Raw genomic sequence first — 19,643 nt, forward strand, 5'->3', positions numbered from 1 at the left:
AATGTGCTTAGCTTCAACCATCAGCTGTTCTCCTTTTGTTGATATTTCTTTTGTGTTGTGTGGTAATTACCTAACAAAAAGAAAAATAAAATAGATGGAATCTTAGACTGCCACATCAATAATTGCAGGAGATAATTGTTAGTATTCTATTAACTCAAGCTTCTGCTGCCAGCCATGTGGTTAGCATTAACATGCTTCCTTCCTTCTTTCCATTTCTTAATGCTTATTACAGAGAGAGATCAGAGATTGGAAATAAGGCACCAAGGAAAATTCATGAACATGTACTTCTCTACCATCTCTGTTGCTGATCATAACATTGCCTTCAAATCAATATTTTCATCCCTCATATAATGTCACAAATTTATGGAGAAGTTGGAACTATCAGATCCTTAGGCTCTGATTCTTAGTACTTCTCTCATACTTTGACATTGAAGCTTCTCATTTCTTCTTGTTTTTAAGGAAGAAACCCATCTTATAGATGTCATTATCATGTAATGGCACTATTTCTTAGTCAAATATTAACTAAACAAAGGTGACATCATGTTGCATGTAGCAATCTCGAAGCAAAACAATAAAAAATTATTGCAACATAGAATCATTTATTATAACATCATATTTAGTCCAAATAGTATTTGGAGGGTTAGAAAATCCAAGTCCAATAAAAGTGCACAAAGTTGATGATGACATCTATAATGGGACTAAAAAGAATCGCATTGTGTCTCCTTTTTCAAGATTTAATCTTGTAAGAGTAAGATCGCATGGAATTCATTTCAGTGTAGATAATTTTTCGTGGTTTAGACAACTTGCATCAATAAAAACTAATAAAACCATTTCATGATATCACCAATTTAGATTTCACTTCCTTTAGATTCTTTCGAATATTCCTCATTAGTTAGTGTGGTTGGATTTGGTCGAGTCCAATAGCCGCATTCATGTCGGGTCCCGATGCGGTCCCTCACGTCGCAGGTCGATGCGACACAATCCTCTCCAGTAATGGATGGTCCATTGAGGACTGACATCATCGACTGGACGGCGCAAGTAATGGAGGGGATACCGGCGGCTTCCCCATCACCCGTTTCCATTGCGCTGTCTCTCCCTCGCCCTTTGGCTCCACCGCTACATAAGTTGGCCGCTCGATTTCCCCTTCTCCTCTCAGCCTCCGTGTCGAACCTTCCGCGCGCGCGCGAGAGAGGAGAGCAACAAGCTGCGATCTTTCGACGTTTCTGCTCTCGGTTTCGCCGCGGGATCCTCTCAGGTCCTCCCTCTCCTTTCCCTGTCTGTGTTCTTTGTGATTTCGTGCAAGTCCTTCCCGATGGCTAAGGATTAGGGTTCTTGATGTCATCATGTGTTCGTAGTTTAGAGCTGTTGTCTGATTGGTTTGTGATGGGATTTGACGTTCCCCTGACTTCGATTAGGCGGATCAAGTGTTTCTTTTTCGGCAATTTCGGTTCTCTGGAACGGTGGGGTGTGTGTGTGTGAGTCTTTGGTTTTCAGTCGATCCTTTTGTTCTAGAAAGAAAGGGAGAGTTTTGGTAAAAGAGCAGTAGCTTAAGTTGTTTAGATATGCTGCTATAAGCTATAGATTTTGGTTGGTTGTATGTGAATTGGAAGGGCCTTTGGGCGGTAGTTTGGCTGGTGATGATTTGTGGAGCTTCTTGATGGAAGAAGTCCACCCACATCTCCATATAAAGGTTTAGATCAGTAAAATCTCCATATCCCGATGAAAATTACTGTCTTCTTTCAGCCATGATAGACAGCATGTGGCGTCCCCCCTTCATGATAGCATACGTCCTATGTGTCTGATTATTAGGAACTTGAATCTCTAAAGTGAATTCATGGTATCATTCATGATAGGGTGGATCTCTTCAGTGTTGTTGTTGGAAGTTTCCTATGAAATCTTATTTTTCATTTATTTGAAGAAATGTTATGAAGTTTGAATTACTTTTTTAATCTGAACAAATTCAAGTAATTTTATCTAAACATTATTTCTGGTAAGTGTCAAACAAATTGATGAAACTTAAACTCTAGATGGCACCAGTTTTATATATTGTGACTTGTTATTGAATATTAAGATGTATTATTATGTTTAAAACCCTTATACGTTGTGCTAAAAGCAAAAAAATATGTTACCTCGATCTATGCTTTTTCTTTCTTATTAACGGTTCCAAATATATTTTTGGGATTTAGAATCGTTTTTTCTACATATGCATATGTATATTCAGTGGAATGACAAGAAATGGTAAAATGCTTTTGGAATGGCTCTATATTATTAAACGCTTTCTATTTTGTATTTTGTTTAGATTGAGCTCAGGATGAAGTTGAATTGTCTTCTGTCGGTTTAGATTGATATAGCCTTTAGTGATTTGCTTGTTGGTGTATATAGCCTTTAGTGATTTGCTTTTTGGTTATTGGATACCGACTGAGAAGCTTCAAGAGGCGGTTTAAGAGGTTCAATGCTTTCGTTGCCTATATGTTTAAAATCCTTGATCATTTTATTAGCAACCGAGTCAGAATTGTTTGGTTGTATACTTTTATATATGAAAATCCTTTATTATCTTAGGCAACTCAAACCTACATTTGGTGGTGACTTGTATCCATGTGAATTTTCTATGTGATATAGATTATTGCTATAACTTTTTGTTTAGAAATTGGTCATGCTTTAGAAGTATAAGCATCAAAATAAAATTTTCAGTTTTTCAGTTCTTGTTGCCAGGGTTTGCAAAACATATGTGGGGTTACTTTTAATTGCACTTCATCATTTACAGCTTTATAATTATATTCTGATGAGTGCATGATCTATAGAAGCATTTTGATCATTAATCTTATTCCTAAGATGTTCTGTAAATTCTGTTTTCCCATATTGGTCTAATGAAGCTTTCTTAATTCTTTCTTATCATGCAGCCTTGTATATTATTCTCAAGAACTTTACTCCCCAAGCTGTCAATATAACAATGGAAGCTAAGATAATCTTTTCATAAAGTTGATTCAATTGACATCTCATAGATGTCATGGTTTTCTATTGGTGGATGCTGCAATTTCTAATTGCCCTCTACTTGTAAATTTCCTTTGCGATCAACTAATAAGTAATGGACAGAGCAGACACTTCTGGCTTTGTTAGTGGTGGAAGTTGCAAATTGACATTCTACGCTTATTTTCATTTCACTTATTCTATCATCCTTAAAGCCAAAGCTTCAAGAATGATTCACTAATATATAGAGCTGGAAGTCCTCTGCATCCTGGCCTTCCTTCTGCGGCCTACCTCTGTCCAACCTCGTTTTTGCAACTTTTCCATTGACGGATATGACGAATTCAACCATGGCAGATCTGTCAAAGGAAAAGCAACCTTTGATGAGTTTTCTAGTGACAGAAGCAGGGAACTTCTCAAGATCTGGCACAAGCATCAGCATGGGTGACACAACATTGCGCTTGAACTCCTCAAGCTACGAAACCAGCAGAACTGGTAAAGGAGTATGTTCTCTGAGCAATCACGAGCTTTCTGCTACGGATGATGGTTGTCGTTTGGTTCTTGGTCTAGGTCCAACTCCAACTTCTTATGCTTCAGAGTATTATTGCATTGCTGGTGGAATTAATAAAACAAAAGAAACTGCCACTTGTACAAACCAAAGCTGGAGCTTGGAAACTGATAGTAACATGTTAGAACTTGGACTTTCAAGAGGAAATGTGGAACCAATGGTTACCGTGGATGGCAATGCAAATTCTTCCTCTTCCAACTCCAAGCAAATATCCAGTGAAAAGCATCACCTGATTCCAGTTGTTGATGAAAGTTCAACATCAGCCAAGAGAAACTCAGGGGGATATATGCCATCTCTCCTATTTGCCCCGAGGCTGACAATTTCTATTGGTATGGTAGATGCTCCAGGGACCCATGATCCATCAGACACTGGAGCTGATGAAATCACTGATAACAATCATCTTCAGTATGATCTTCACCAAACGACTGAGCACTTGTCTGCTTCTGAGTCATCAGCTGGTGCTTTTTCTGCCTCTCCTAGTGTCTCTCAGAGAATCCATCACCGTCATCCTAGGAAATGCATGTTCGAGGGCTGTTCTAAATGTGCAAGGGGGGCATCTGGTCTATGCATTGGACATGGAGGCGGTCAAAGGTGCCAGAAACCTGGGTGTAATAAGGGCACTGAGAGCACTGCAGCTTTCTGCAAAGCTCATGGAGGAGGCAGGAGATGCCAGATGCTTGGATGCACCAAGAGCGCTGATGGTAAGACAGATTTCTGTATTGCTCATGGAGGTGGGCGCCGGTGCACTCATTTAGGATGCGCTAAAGCTGCACGAGGTAAATCAGGTTTGTGCATCAAGCACGGAGGCGGGAAGAGGTGCATTGTAGAGGGGTGCACTCGAAGTGCTGAGGGCCAGCCAGGGCTATGCATCTCCCATGGTGGAGGGCGTAGATGTCAATATCCTGATTGTTGGAAAGGTGCACAGGGGAGTACCAATTACTGCAAAGCTCATGGCGGAGGAAGGCGATGCATTTTTCAGGGTTGTACTAAGGGAGCCGAGGGAAGCACACCCCTGTGCAAGGGGCATGGTGGTGGTAAACGGTGTCTTTTTGAGGGTGGTGGGGTATGCCCGAAGAGCGTCCATGGTGGGACACAGTTCTGTGTGGCACATGGAGGGGGTAAGAGGTGTGCTGTTGCGGGGTGCACAAAGAGTGCCCGAGGCCGCACTGATTGCTGTGTGCGCCATGGTGGGGGGAAGCGATGCCACTTTGAGGGGTGCAATAAGAGCGCACAGGGGAAGACAGATTTCTGCAAAGCCCATGGTGGGGGTAAACGGTGCACATGGGCCCCAGGCTGTGACAAGTTCGCAAGGGGAAGGAGTGGACTCTGTGCGGCTCATGGTACGATGATGGCTGCCCAGCAAGAGTGCGAGGCTGGGAAGACTGGGGGAATGATTGGTCCAGGCCTTTTCCAAGGGATTGTCGCCTCATCCGTCACAGTTGGAAGCAGCATGGACAATGGTTATACCTCTGCAGGTTTTAGCTCTGTTTCAGACTGTGTTGAGTCACAAGCAAATGCGAGACAGCATCAGCTTCACATTCCGCCGCAGGTTCTGGTCCCCATGTCCATGAAATCTCCTCCTCCATCAGTGTCAATTGGTTTTGGTGGAGGTGTCGACGACAGCCAGGAGAAGAACTCTGGGTTTGTGGTCCCTGAAGGGAGGGTGCATGGTGGGAGCTTGTTGTCTCTGCTGAATGGGAGCTTAAAGAATGCTGTGGATGCAGGGTTTGTTTGATGTTCCTGCTGATAGTTTCCCTCGAAACGAAGACGAACAATAACAGTTGGGTCTCTGATGAACTGTATCGCATTATGTTCAGTGTTCTTATGCCTCCTTGTTTCTGGAAGAACTAATAATTTGTTGCCCTGCGGCTTGCTGCAACAGGATTTATGGCAACGTCTTTGATGTAAAGCAACGTATTCTTTTCCATTCTTAGTTTTTCCGTTGGGTTGTGATTTGTGTTATGTCATGAACTTTGTGGACGTGGGTGTGAGCATAGTTTTCTGTGGAGTTGGAACTGAAATGCCTCGTTATATCTGTAATGTTTGTAAGTTTATGGTTTAGTCTGGCTTTGAAATGTAAACTTCTTGTTCGCTGTAGGCTTATGATTGTAGTTATTGGAGCTTCTGGCTTGTCATTCTTGGTTACCATTTGAATCCACAAATTATGCCGTACTGGTTGATTTGTATGTGAAGAACTTCTGGATATGACTTGTAAAAATCTGCTTTAAAGGTGCAAGCAGTTTTGACTCTCATGATTCATGAAGCTGACTGTAAGTCTAGCTGGTCTCATCAGTGTTCTTTGGAATTCCATTAAAGCTGCTAATGGAGAAGGCTCTAAATGAAATCAAATTCATGGATTAAGTTCTTTGGGAGAGTCGATCTGTATCTTCTTACTTGCAGGTTGTTTCTCTGTCAAGTACTTTCTTCTCTACCTTGCACCATTTCAAGTTTAAAGTTGAAGCTGTTCTATCAAGCAAGGGGGTTTCTCAGTCGAGGTCGAGCCACAAGCACACACAGTCAAAATCATCAGCTGCTGAACGAGCATGAGCAAGAAGGCAAACTGTTGACTTCAAGTTAGCAGAACCAAAACCGCGTTCGTGAATCCGTGTGATCGTCTTCACCGCGGTTGCGTGTGTTTGACTTATGTTCATCGTGCATCATCAGAGGGTGATTGGTTTGGATACTGCTGGAGACGTGGTCTCCATGAAGGCTTTAACCTTGCCGCCCTAATCTTTCCTGGCAAAATTAGCCTTCTTTCTCAACCAAATCCGATCACATTGTCCCATCAGAGAGAGAGAGAGAGAGAGTAGCGTTGAAAGGTAAATCCATGTCTATTTCAATAAAGAAATCAACTACAAACAAGATGAACGGATGCACAGATTCCATTGTGGAATCTGAGACACGAGAAAAGATCCAATTTTGATACCATCTGCGGTCTCTCTCTCAATTCTCCTGAGAGTAGAAGTCTATAATTTCCTTCAAGTTGAGCTGCAACAAAGAAGAAGACGAGGAGGAGGAGGAGGAGCTGTCGTTGTAGACCAACCAGAGCATGTGCTCGAAGAGGATGTGGTCGACGTCGACAAAGATGGCGCCTTTCCGCCTCGACCCCCTCCCCTGCCGCCCGTCCCGCGCCACCATCTCCATCAGCACCCGCAACGGTTCCTTCTCGAGGACGAAGCGGTCGACCAGGAACACCCGCCTCTCCTTCCCCACCACCAACTTCACCGCCGACTCCTCGCCGTCAGAGGAGTCTTCCAAGGTGAGCGCGCGGTAGCCGAGACGGGAAAGGGTGGATGGGCGTCGGAGGAAGACGCAGCAGCCGACGGAGGCGGCGTCAGACTGGCGATCCCGAGGCGAATACATCATCGAACTGGAGACAGAGGCGAGGACAGAGCGTGCGATCGTGCTCTTGGCCGCCTGCCTTGATGGACTCGGTGTTAGGGTTATATAGACTTTGGACGCGGTGTTGTAATTATCCTCGAGGCGAAGCGGGAGGCGCGTCCCCATTAATTATTTTAGGAAAGTGCGATCAAATACTCATATTTATATATTTCATAAGTTGTGAAATATTAGTCAAATATTAAAACAAAATCGATTTTATGTAAGTAAATATTAGTCAAATATTAATACATCGAATAAAATTTTGAATCTTCAAGTTTTGGTAAGTAAGTATAGTATATCATCCCCTTACCTATTTTATGTTAGATGTAAAAAATATGTCGGATGAGGGTTTCGAATCGTAGTTTATAATAAGTGAATTTGGTATATTGTCACTAAACTTATTTTAAGTTAAGTAAAAATATATCGGATGAGATTTTGAATAAGTTTGGGTCATCAGTATCAAATTAATATTTAAAATAAAAAAATTATTAATCACATGTATTTTAGATATAAATGTTTTAGATAAATATTTAGACAAATATTTTAGATATAAACATATCAAATAAGATTTTGGACCTAAATTGTATATCTTTTATTTTTAACTCAAACTAACTAATTATGGTTTTTTTAATACACATAAAATGGAACAGATATATATTACCAGTGCATAGTGAGTTATATATAATTATATCAAAATTCACAAGAATAAATACTATTTTGGGGGGATGTCAAGCATCTATAACAGTGGTGAAGACCACGTCCACAAAAGGCAGGTGTGAAGAGAAAACAAAAAAGTTGAAGACAACGTGTCCTCCCCCTCCTTCCCTTCTTCTTCGTTTGATAGATGTGTCATGGATTGACAGACCTTTTTTGACTTGTTCTATCATCTATATCGGAGACGTAGTCTTCTACCTAATGATTGAAGCGTACAATAGCGACCAATATCAACCCGATATATATATATATATATATATATATATATATATATATATATATATATATATATATATATATATATATATATATATATATATATATATATATATATATATATATATATATATAGTTAGTTAGTTAATTATGTTTAGTATTATGATTCTTATACTTAAATAATTATATTAACATCCTTATATTTATGAAAGTGAAACATCTAGATCCATTTATCATAACGTTATCAGTTCTATAAAAAAATATATAAAAAATAAATGATAAAAAGATAATTTTAATATTCTAGTTAGTAGTGATGGATGATATCAGTAGTGACAAATAACGGTACCGTAACGACAAAAGGTGAGGGCCACTCGATAATTACGTCGACACTGATGTAGAGCAACCTTCATCTTTCGTCGTCATTCTCCTCATCGACAACAGCCACTCATACTTACAACAATATCGTTATCGGCCATCACCAATTGAAGTATTAAAATTATCTTTTATCCATTTATTTTCATGTTCTCTTTAATAAAATCGATAGTATTATGATAAATAAACATAGATATTTTACTTAAAGATAATTTAATCTAAAAAAAAATGAGGTGCTCTTCGATAATAAAAGATGCTGATCTTGAAAAAATAAAATTAATTTTTTTAATAAAATATCTCTCTCTCTCTCTCTCTCTCTCTCTGGACACGTGTGTATATATACACGTATTTTTCTCTGCTTCCTGTGCACTTGGTTTTGATGCAAATATGCAATATCAATGCGCCTGGGCTCCACGTACCACGCGACGTGTCCCATGCAACGAGGAGGCAGGGCGCCGAAGAGGGGAGTGGTTAAAGCACCTGCTTCCCGTCTCACCTGCTACCGGCACTCGTCATGGACGCAGCAGCAAAGAAAACCTTCGTCACGGCGTGTTCCTCCTCCCTCGTCCTGTTGCTCCTCCTCCTCCTCATCTCTCCTCGCCTAACGTTTCCGTCGCCGGTCCAGGGTGCCGGCCATGGAGGTGGAGAGGGGGGGCAGCAGCAACAGCAGGGCCCGCAGCCGGCCGAGCGGGCCATCGGCCTCACCGGATTCGCGAACCCGTGGGATGCCGTCAGGACCTGGGCCAATCTTGCCTGGATGAATCTTCGGCCACCTGACTCGATGTCCGTCTTCTGCTTCTCCGAATCTCCCTCTCATCGTCCATGTCCGTTATTGTCTTTGTTCTTCGGGTCCTCTGCGTATGTTCGTAAGGTGTTCGACAAAAGTAATTGAATGATGTGACACTTGGTGCAGGAAAAACAATGGAAGGAGTGAGTCGAGCGCAGGGGAGGTGGTGAAAGAAGCAGCCTCGAGGAGCTTCGAGACGAGCAAGGAGGCGGTGGGGCAGGCGGCGGAGTCGGCAGCGAAGACAGCAGAGGACGCAGTCCGCAAGAGCAAGGAGAAGGTGAAGCGGACTGCCTCCGTGGCTGGTGGAGAACCGGATGCAGAGCTTTAGATCGATTCTTACTTACGTCTACGGTTGTAGCAGCGTCTGTAATCTCTCCTCTCTTACTATAGCTTGATGTGGTCTCTTTTCTCTCTGATTGTGGAAAGAATGGTTCCAATGGTTTCTTGTGCATCTCTCCTTTGTGATCTTTTGTTTCCAATGTTCTTCAGATGCTTGCAAGAGTTGTCTGTCTGTATTTTCCTCAAGCGGATGGTGTGCAACTATCCTCACGTGCAAGTACCACTCACATTGCCGTAATTGCAACTGCAGAGGATACAGTAAGTGTTTGAGTGATTAAAAATGAGATTGCAACTTAAGAAGCATCACAAGCAAAGATTTGATGTAAAGAAAAGAAATATTGCATCTCTTGGAGAAAAAACCAAAACCAAAACCATCATTAGATCGTATTCTTGCAGTCAAAGGAACAACTTCGCAACCCTAACCAATTTGCACACAAAGAAAACAGTCGTAATCCAAAGAAAATGAGGGAATTATCTCCTGAATTGATCATTACGATCATTTATGGTGGAAAGTTTCTGCCCCAATCAGAATTTATAGTGGAAAAGGAGAAGAAGTTGCTGTAGAGGTGTGAAGATTGACCTCGCACAGTGCAAACAATCTCTCCTTCTTCTCCTCCTTTCCCCCAGATTCGAACTTTTCTCCGAAACAAGAAGGGGGTGGACGAAGAAGGCGTGGGAACGAAAGCAGAGACATCCCCCGGGTGCCGGAGATGCCGGGCAAGATCACGGCCTTCCAAAGCCGCTGTCCGAGGTCCCAGATCGCCTCCCCGAACTCGCGCGCACTACCAAGGCCGCCGTGTGGGCTTACACCGGAAGACGAGAGATCCCCGAGGACCCACTTCGTCTCCGGGCCCACCACAAAGGGCTAATCTTGGCGGACGAGGGGTTGCCATTAGAGATCGGCCCCCGAAGATAAAAGCGGAATCCATGGCGTTCCGCTCCTTCCCAGCCGAAATCTCCAAGCCCACGGCCTGGCCGCCTCCTCTAAGAGGCACCGGTTCTCTTCTCCCTCACAAGATTGTTTCTTCTAGTGAAGTATCTTTGGAAGATCGGTTTTTTTTTCTTGAATTATGGTTTTGACTCCATCCATCTAATCCTTGATTGAGGTTTCAGCGAACGATCCTTCCAATTCTGCTGCGATTCTTGGTTTGTTGATATGATTGTGTTGGATGGGATTCAACTGCTTAGGTTGCTTCTGTTCTTAATCGATGTAGGGGGTAATGCGGCTCGCTTGCCCGTTAATGCTTGCGCGGCGATGACTTGCTCTGTGGCTGCGGACGGAAACAGGCGATCGAAGCTTGTTTGGGTGTGGACTGAGAGCAGGCAGGTGATGACTGCAGCGGTTGAGAGAGGGTGGAACACCTTCCTCTTTCGCTCGGAACCACGATCCAACGACCTTGCCAATGAATGGTCATGTGAGCTACTATTGCCCGGGTTTCCCTATCCTCCGAATCAAAGCTAGGGTTGGATCTCCAGAACTGTGTTGTTTCTGATGATTGGTCTGGAAACAGTAGTGACTTATTTCTTGATCTCTGAAATGCATCTTCTTTCTTGCAATCTGTGTTTGCCGCATTCATCCGCATGTACTCTTCTCCAACATGTTGCGGTATCAGCTTGTTGGGTGTGCTTTAAGGATTAAGATGCTGTAACTTCAGCTACCTTGTTTTATGTTCTTATTTTGGCATGCCACACCAGTCTAACATGGTATGGATTTGAAGAATGCATTCCGATACATTCATCTGACTTGTTGAACATTGTGTGCTTCCATCTTATTCTTGCTAAACTGTTTTTGGTATCATCTGTGCAGCAATTGCCCTGATAACGCCTCTCTTTATTGATGGGAAGCAGCTGTTTGATGGACAAAGCAGAAAAATTGCATCCTTTTATGAGGTTTCATCTCCACAAGAACTGGAACTCTTCCAACCAAACACAGAAGAAGTAGACAACGTTGTCATAAATTTCCAGAATGAATGGCAGGTTCTCTGCTTGCTCTTGTTTCCCTTCTCATGAAATAAAACATGTTGTTAGTTATTCAGTGTTTGAAGTTGGTATCGTTAATGACTGGTTTATATATCACCATGGAAATGGAGACAAAAGTTTAGCATAACAAGTTTGGATTTAGATAGCTCAATCATATATATTTGTGTTACAGGATTAGGAAATTATGCTAGTTTCCTTGTGCATCCTGTGTATATGGGATTTTAATAAAGACAATTATCTTTTTTGACGACTTCAATAACCTATTATGCATTTCAAAGGTTATACCTGCGGAGAACATTGTCGCAGCATTCCAAGGGTGTAATAGGACTGTCTTAGCAGTTTCAGCTACTTCAACTGAAGCACAAGTGTTTCTTGAGGTAATTTTATATTTTAGCAATTGAAAGAATGAAGCAAGTTTAGAAAAAGAAACAAAAAAAAAAAAAGATTCTCAATCTTGGTAAGTATCAGTGTCTGCTCTCGTTGTGCCATTTGAGATAACTTCCTAAAAGCATTTCACACTTTCTAATTTAGGCCTTGGAGCAAGGTCTCGATGGAGTTGTTCTGAAGGTTGAAGACATGGGAGAAGTTCTCAGACTTAAGGTACCTTGTGAGACATACATATCATTTTTCAGCTTCTATAAAATAGCGGTTCTCTTTTCCTATTAAAATTGCTATTTTTTCACCATAGTTGTAGGTAACTATAGCAATTTGCAAAACCAAGCACACCAAACTCCAAGAGCAGTCGTAGAATAGAGATGCAACTGTGAGAGACTCTCATAAATGGCTTGATTATTGATGCCAGAAATGTATCACATAAATGGTTTGCTGCATGAACTAGACAACCAGAGGATGAATTAGCTTAGCAATTTTTCTGATGAATTGCTTCCTTCTTTTACTTTATGCAACTTGAGTGGATAATTTCTTCTAGTGTCATCATGGAAGGCTTTCACGGTGCCCTTCCATCAATGAGTTGTGCCAGGCATTTGGCATGTGCTCTGAACATGGACCAAAAAGGGAAAGGAACTTTCACTAGTGGTTAGAATAGATGTCTTTCACCAGTCGCACTTTGTTCACTATCTGGGTCTAATTTAAAGATGAACAAAACGCTTCTCTATGTATCTGTGGGCTCATGGACTTCGCCATGCATTAAGATTTTATTTGTGAAATCTTGAGTGGATATCATGAGTTGACAAATTCTTCATGGCTGTTTATAGTTCTTCATTGAATCACAGTGTCATGGACATTCTAATAATTATTTCTCATATTGGTGTTCAATATCTTCAGGAGTATTTTGACAGAAGAAATGAAGTCAGGAATATGTTAGCCTTGACTAAGACAACTATAACTCGGGTAGAAGTGGTTGGCATGGGTGACCGTGTTTGTGTGGACCTTTGCAGTCTCATGCGACCGGGTGAAGGCCTTCTGGTCCATCTTATCTTCTTTTTTAAATTTTTTTCTCCTTTCTGTTTCATAATTATCATATCATGACAGAGCTAATGAAAGAGTGAATACACTTGATGTGAAGTCCTTTTCCTTAGTTCGCTGAGACATCTAAAATTGCATGATTTTGATAACATTGTGTTTCGTTTTGTAGGTTGGTTCTTTTGCTAGAGGGCTTTTCTTGGTTCACTCAGAATGCTTGGAGTCAAATTACATTGCTAGCAGACCTTTCCGAGTAAACGCTGTTAGTATCAACTTTGCAATTTGATTTTTCTCCAGGCTACCTTCTTTTTGATAGCTAACTTTTGTTACTGAAATTATGAATAAGCAGCTCTTTGGAACTACTCACCAAGTGTATACTACTAAATTTAGTTATCAACAATCAACATTCTTTCCTTTTTATCGAATGTCGATTTAGCTAAGACAACACATAGAAGTAGCTCTATTCACTCCTAGGAAGCAGTTCCGGCAGATTCTGTTAGGTCATCTTTCTCTCCAAACAAAAATGAATATACATTGATGGTTAATATATCATGCTGTTTATCAATCTGTAGGGGCCAGTTCATGCCTACGTTGCAATTCCAGGAGGAAAGACTTGCTACCTCTCAGAGTTGCAGGCAGGTAAAGAGGTCATAGTGGTTGACCAAAGTGGTCTACAACGGACAGCAATCGTGGGTCGTGTGAAGATCGAGTCAAGACCGCTTATCCTAATCGAGGCAAAGGTTTGACTGTTCCCCCCTGTTTCATTTTAACATGCCAAACTTTAGGTGGTAATGCAAAAACAAGTTTAATCTTTTGCAAGATCCTTGGAACAGTTTGACGTGCCGGTATAGCGAAAAAAAGAGAGAGGGTAATTAAGGATAAATGAGACTGGTCTGTGTTTTATCCCTTTGACAAGGATACTTCAGTCTGCTACAACTCAATCTCTTGGAGAGAAATACTGAAAAAAAAGAGATGAAAAGTTCAAACATATGGTGGTAGAGAAAAATTGTAGAACATTTGAGATGGATATGAACATAACTTGTAGTTCTTAAGTTCCAAACTTGTGGTATATTTTACTGTTTCATATTTTATCGAATATGTCTGTTGCAGGAACACTCAGGAAATGAGACATACAGCATCTTTTTACAAAATGCAGAAACTGTTGGATTAGTCTGCCCTCATGAAGGTTTTTTCCTCAGTTCCTTTTCTCAAATCTCATCAAATTCTCAGTTGCTGCTTGCTAACTCTTTGATCTTGCCGTGTCCAGGAAACCAGACTACAATTCCAGTCACCTCACTCAAAGTCGGAGATGAAGTCATGTTGAGAGTGCAGGGCGGCGCTCGACATACTGGGATAGAAATCCAAGAATTCATCCTCGAGAAATGAAACTGTTGGAATCAATCTCTGGAGGTTCTTCTCTTTTCAAAATTTCTTCTTTATAAGATTTGTAATCTATCTTCCTCTCCCAAAATATGTTGGATTTGAACAAAAATCAACAGTGTGTTGCAATTCAACTTTCAAATTCCTTTTATTTGCACAGAAAGAAAAATGTGTTGCACATCAACATTCATTGAATCAACTTATATTCTGTTGTGTTTGATTCTACATAACAGCGAGCAGGATTTCTGGTAATTGCTTCTCATAATTGCATATGCATTGGGTTCTAATACATATTTCCATAATGTTCAGCGTCCAACTTGATCAAGGAATACAGAACCTGTTTTGCTGTATCGATGGTTTTTGCTCGGTCTCTGAGAATGATCCAAATCATACCATGGTCTTCAAACTCTTAAATCCACATTTATAAGACAGGATGAGAGAATTCTCGTCTCTTCATCAAATCTAACAATGGAGATCAAGTGTTTGGCCCGACTTTAGCCCATCTCAACTATTCCCAAATCCAAGACAAGATTAAGACTAAAAACTAACACAGATAAAGATTAGTTACTAAGAAAGGGCAGTAACATTTGCATGAAGATTCCTTGCAACTTGCTAATCTGTAACATTTGCATCAACAGAAAACAGGAGAAAGACCAAAAGAATCAATGCAACCACCACTTCTTTCAGCTGGATCCAGATCATGCATTTCTATCACCACAAGGAGATCCACGACGAGCATTCCACAATAAATGATGCAAAGTAAGGAACACAATCTATAAACTTCCAGGAAGAAAAACACAACATAAACTAGCTAATCATCGTGATCGAAGATCCACTCTCAACAACATGAGTTTAAATGAACTCTTTTGGTCAGTGTAACAGTGGTGACTACTGATACTATGGCAACTGAGACCTAACAGCCACAGGGTGCAGTGGGTAATGATGATGCCTCGTTGGTGATTTAGAGATGACACTGGAGGGCTTATATTGATCGGCTTGCAGAGGAAATGCTGCAGACTTGAGATCTTGCAGTTGCTCCAGAGAGGCCAAGGCATCAGACATACGAGGCCGGAGTTTGGTCTCATGCTCGATACATTGCAATGCAAGCGTGGCGATGGCATGGGCTCCTTTCTTTGGATACTGGCCTTCCAGCCTTGTGTCCATGATCCGGTATAATTTTCGCTTATCACACAAATAGGGAATTGCCCATTCCACCAGGTTCTGCTCTATACCCATCTTTGTTTCGTCGATGGCCCAGCGACCAGACAAGAGCTCCAACAATACAACCCCGAAACTGTATACATCGGATTTCACTGAAAGTCTACCTGTAAATATTGGATATTTCTATAGTCAGTCCTAAAAAACAACCGAAGCAGATCCAACGGTTATTTGGTGACATAGCTGATAACCAAAAAGGAAGGATCAATTATATATCAATGATTTGCCTACGATCATGTCATGTTACCTCCGGAAGAGAAGCATGGGCTTGAACTGTATCAGAAAGTAGATGTTTCTTCACGCACCAACTTTTGTGATCTATAACACATCCCTCTCAGACTCAAAGTTGCCCAGTTCTTTCAGCAAAAGTGGCAGTAGGAAACAGCATTATCAGATTGGCCTTCTAAGAGTCATATAATCAGGTCATTTAAGAACTTTTTTTTATCTTTGCTGGCTTAAAAATTCTATAAAATTTCTTTTACCTTGTGTTTCCCAATGCTAATTAAAATTCACTTAATACAATGTGAATGTTATTTTGTTCTGAAAATTCTTTTCATTTTTACTAAGTGTACAACAACCAACTGATAAAAAGGGTGTCTAACTACTGATATAATCATAATCTCGTCTCATACATTTGAAAAAACAACAGACTAATAAAAAATTAATATCAAGAAGATCAGCATTGAAAAAACCTGTCGCAATATATTCTGGAGCTGCATATCCATGAGTGCCTATGACTTGGGTCGACACATGAGTTTTATCTCCAGTTGGTCCAGCTTTCGCCAAGCCAAAGTCTGAAAGCTTTGCGTTAAACTCCTGTATCATAAGAAAAGAAACATTCTAAACAGCATGTTTTTCCAACTAGTCATGAGCTTTCCTCTACCCCCTTTGTCCCTAATCTATACCCATTCTCTTGCTCTTTACATCCATATAGCATACCAAGTCTCTAAAAAAAACACATACCGAGTCAAGAAGGATGTTGGAGGCCTTAAAATCTCGATATATAACTTGAGATTTAGCATCATGCAAAAAAGTGAGTCCTCTGGCTGCTCCAATTGCAACCTTGATTCGTGTTGCCCATGAAAGTGGTTGAGCACTCCCTGAAGAGAAATATTATTAGAGAAGATTATTCGAAACAATAATAACACACCTCCAAAAAATATAGAACTAACGAAAAAGAAATACTAATTTATTAAGTTAAGTTACATGTCATTGACTTTGTTGAGTCTAAACCAACAAATTAAGATAACTAATTTATTAAACAAGTTATCAATAATACACCCATTATACCATCACAAGTAATTCCAAATATTTGCAAAAGTGGAGCTAGAGCGAGGTGTTACAATCCCCCCACTTAAGGGATTGATGTCCTCTTCAATGCTCCATGTCGTTATGTACACTAAAGCTCCATCCACGGGTAATCCTTTACCACTTGAGGCCCTTACCATGCCTCAATATTAGGTCGGTTTTGATGTTCATCCTCCCCGTGATACCCTATTCATCCTCCCCTCATATGCTTCCATATCATGAAGAGAATTAATGTCCTCTTCAATGTTCCACATCGTAGCGTATCCTATGGCTCCATCTTTGATATGACCCGGTCATCCTCCCTAGGATATCCCATCTATCCTCCTCTCACATGCCTCAATATAGGTCCCTCATCCATCCTCCCCACACATACCTTAATATAGGTAGGTCTTACTTAAGGGATTGATGTCCTCGTAGTGAGATACCCTATGGTTCCCGCTCAAGCCCCTCACCATGCCTCGGTCAACTTTGATACTCGTCCATTCAACCCTCGCATGTCTCAATATATGCCAACCCTGATACCAATTGTCAGGGCCTAACCTGATAGGATAACTAACCTCTTAACTACATTGAACTTAACTACTCGCCCAAAATACTTAATCTTATGTTAGCAATAGTACACCCATCCTTATAACCCAATCTAAGTATTTACTTATTTTCAATGTAGGACTAATTCAAGGTATTATAGTAACAAATTTGAGTTTGTATGCGAACATAAGCAAGACATGAATGATGCAGAAAACAAAAAAGAGCTCAACGTCATGTAAATATGGATTTTCTAAAGATGTAGTTTAAGACAAATGATATGCTTTTATTAGGTTAGGTTCCTTTGTTTCTTCCTAAACAATAGCAGTCCCCTAATTGAACAGTCAATGCATAATGCAAAGTAAAATCATGACACACATTCTTTCTATTACATACTTCTGAACAGATGATTTTCCAAGCTGCCTTTTGGCATGAATTCATATACCAGAAGCTTATTGTCACCCTCCGAGCAGTACCCAATGAGCTTAACCAGATTGGGATGGTGAAGCTGACCTAGATAGTCGACCTCTGTCTGCGATCATCGGCCAGCAGTAGTCAAAACAAGAAAGTCTTAGCTTCAAGCATAAGGGAAGCAGATGTGTAGGAAGACACAAACCAGCCATTCCTTGTGGCCCTGGAAACTTTCAGGCTTGAGCTTTTTGACAGCAACAACCATTCCACATCCAGGCCTTGAAGCAGAAAAACTTTGTTCATCGATCCAACCTTTGTAGACATAACCGAAACCTCCTTCCCCGAGTAAACTGTCCGGACGAAAGTTTCTCGTGGCATTTTTCAGATCATTGAACGTGAAAGCCTTCAACTGTGACGAGGATAAGATTTCACCTTCAGTTCTTGGAGTAGGAAGACTCCCATTGCTATAAGAACGCACAGACAGAGTTGAAGGGGTTGAGTATGTCATTGGAGTGGAAGAAACTGAAAACAAACTTCTTCCGGCAACCGCTTTCGAAGGATCTGTTTGTTTAGGAAGGAATAAAAACAAGAATTGTAGCATAATAATTAGCTTATGGATTGCAGAAAACAATGCAATCTGTCATGTTTAGGCATTTCCAGAGAAAAAAGCATGTTGTGACACCATTTTCTCATCAGTCAAAAGGCAACAATTTGCATTAGAACAGGACTGATCTTTGTTGTTATAAAAAGCTATGCAGCACCAAAAACAAGAATCATGAAAATCCCAAAAACTTCAATTATAAACATTTATGGCATGAGCAACCAGCAAATTGTCTTGTTTGGCACTTGAGTTCAGTAATCTACATAAAAAGGTTCCAACAATTAACGAGGGAAAGCACAACATGATGAAAGGGATTCTTGGAAAAATATGTATGCTAGCACTATCAAGAAATCTAATTGCAGATGACCTAGCCTTCCTTCATCCCCAGGAACTAGAGCCAGAGTTCGACCAAATTCCCAGCTTCATGCTACAAAGCAGAATCTATGGCAGACTCGAGATATAATACATCGCAAAATCCAAAAGAAACCAAACAAATGGCCACAGAAAACAAGGTGGAAAACGTGAGAACTTCCGGTTGTAGTTCCTTCAAGACCGACTATTCTCTGCAATCGAGCCCACGATCCCATAAAAAAAAAAGCTCCAACTTTCGATCCGGATGCATCAGCAAGATCCCAACTTTAAGCAGGAAAGAGAGCACGCACACGGGGAATTCCGCGGGGCGCGGGCGTTCTCGACCAGCGACGAAGAGTCGACGCAGTTCCCCATCGCCTCCTCCCCTGTCAAGATGAAAAGGCCGCGGGCGCATCAAAGAAGTCCCCGGCCCCCGCAAGACTGCGTGGGGAGCAAGCGATTGGCGACCCAAAGGCCGTTCTTTTCCTCCCCAAATCGCTTATCCGCAGTGGTTTGGTGAGGGGGAGCGGGGGAAAGGGTAGCTTTTCGACAGCAACAGCGTGTTGTTACTATTACTGCTATCACGATGGAGAAGGCGAGTGAGGTTGGATTCGTGGCGGCCGTACGGTGTCGGAGGCGGCGTCTCCGTGACAAGTTGCGACGGTGGCGTCATCGTTAGATTCCAAATCTGAAATCGACATGGATTTCTTCCTGCTTCGCTCTGCTTTCCTCACCTCCGCTTTCTTGGATTGAAAGGCTAATCAACGCGACATGGAATCAATGTTCCCCCACCACTTGTGTTTCGCCGTCTAAAACAAAGTAATTCTGAAGCATACGAACACCCTTTCCTATTTAAAATTAGAAAATTCAATAATTTAAGTTAATAAATAAATGCTATAATTTAAGTTTAGCATTTAATCAATCCTCTTTCATCGACTCGTTTGAATATTTAGAGTGGTTCTGTTATAATTTTAATCAACATTTTATATCCTTTATAAAGTCTTTAAATTATTAAGATGACAAGATTTTTTTTAAAATGTTTGATATGATCGAGCCAATTAGAACTCGACACATGGACATATATCAACATGACGAAAGAATATTCT

The 19,643-nt window shown here is 41.0% G+C and overlaps 5 protein-coding genes across 8 annotated transcripts; 3 read left to right on the plus strand and 2 right to left on the minus strand.

Moving 5' to 3' along the window:
* Positions 1–1,060: 1,060 nt before the first annotated feature.
* LOC103987474 (uncharacterized) lies at positions 1,061–5,629 on the plus strand. Its single transcript, XM_009405790.3, has 2 exons — positions 1,061–1,255; positions 2,901–5,629. Exon 2 carries the CDS (start codon positions 3,300–3,302, stop codon positions 5,265–5,267), a length of 1,968 nt encoding a protein of 655 aa, XP_009404065.2. The 5' UTR covers positions 1,061–1,255; positions 2,901–3,299; the 3' UTR covers positions 5,268–5,629.
* Positions 5,630–6,344: 715 nt separating this feature from the next.
* On the minus strand, positions 6,345–7,054 carry LOC135640328 (uncharacterized). The gene has a single exon (XM_065154649.1). It carries the CDS (start codon positions 7,037–7,039, stop codon positions 6,476–6,478), a length of 564 nt encoding a protein of 187 aa, XP_065010721.1. The 5' UTR covers positions 7,040–7,054; the 3' UTR covers positions 6,345–6,475.
* Positions 7,055–8,535: 1,481 nt separating this feature from the next.
* On the plus strand, positions 8,536–9,453 carry LOC135640706 (uncharacterized). Its single transcript, XM_065155405.1, has 2 exons — positions 8,536–8,998; positions 9,129–9,453. The coding sequence occupies exons 1-2, from the start codon at positions 8,730–8,732 to the stop codon at positions 9,328–9,330; spliced, it is 471 nt and encodes a 156-aa protein (XP_065011477.1). The 5' UTR covers positions 8,536–8,729; the 3' UTR covers positions 9,331–9,453.
* Positions 9,454–10,020: 567 nt separating this feature from the next.
* Positions 10,021–14,274, plus strand: LOC135640705 (uncharacterized). Of its 3 annotated transcripts, none has more exons than XM_065155402.1 (10): positions 10,021–10,338; positions 10,556–10,756; positions 11,149–11,318; positions 11,600–11,698; positions 11,853–11,921; positions 12,606–12,746; positions 12,916–13,005; positions 13,316–13,483; positions 13,854–13,929; positions 14,011–14,274. In XM_065155402.1, exons 1-10 carry the CDS (start codon positions 10,269–10,271, stop codon positions 14,127–14,129), a joined length of 1,203 nt encoding a protein of 400 aa, XP_065011474.1. In that variant the 5' UTR covers positions 10,021–10,268; the 3' UTR covers positions 14,130–14,274. The 3 variants fall into 3 exon arrangements, with proteins under 3 accessions (XP_065011474.1, XP_065011475.1, XP_065011476.1); XM_065155403.1 differs by having other exon boundaries at positions 10,021–10,332; XM_065155404.1 differs by having other exon boundaries at positions 10,073–10,447.
* Positions 14,275–14,873: 599 nt separating this feature from the next.
* Positions 14,874–19,295, minus strand: LOC103987479 (probable serine/threonine-protein kinase PBL3). 2 transcript variants are annotated; one of them, XM_065155401.1, is made up of 6 exons: positions 18,849–19,295; positions 17,791–18,049; positions 17,571–17,706; positions 16,305–16,441; positions 16,034–16,157; positions 14,874–15,448 (listed from the first exon to the last, which is right to left on the minus strand). In XM_065155401.1, exons 1-6 carry the CDS (start codon positions 18,950–18,952, stop codon positions 15,021–15,023), a joined length of 1,188 nt encoding a protein of 395 aa, XP_065011473.1. In that variant the 5' UTR covers positions 18,953–19,295; the 3' UTR covers positions 14,874–15,020. The 2 variants fall into 2 exon arrangements, with proteins under 2 accessions (XP_065011473.1, XP_009404072.2); XM_009405797.3 differs by having other exon boundaries at positions 17,791–18,146; positions 18,849–19,288.
* Between the last annotated feature and the right edge of the window lie 348 nt (positions 19,296–19,643).

This window comes from Musa acuminata, chromosome BXJ3-6 (genome assembly GCF_036884655.1).
Source record: "Musa acuminata AAA Group cultivar baxijiao chromosome BXJ3-6, Cavendish_Baxijiao_AAA, whole genome shotgun sequence".
In the NCBI taxonomy this organism is placed as follows: Eukaryota; Viridiplantae; Streptophyta; class Magnoliopsida; order Zingiberales; family Musaceae; genus Musa; species Musa acuminata.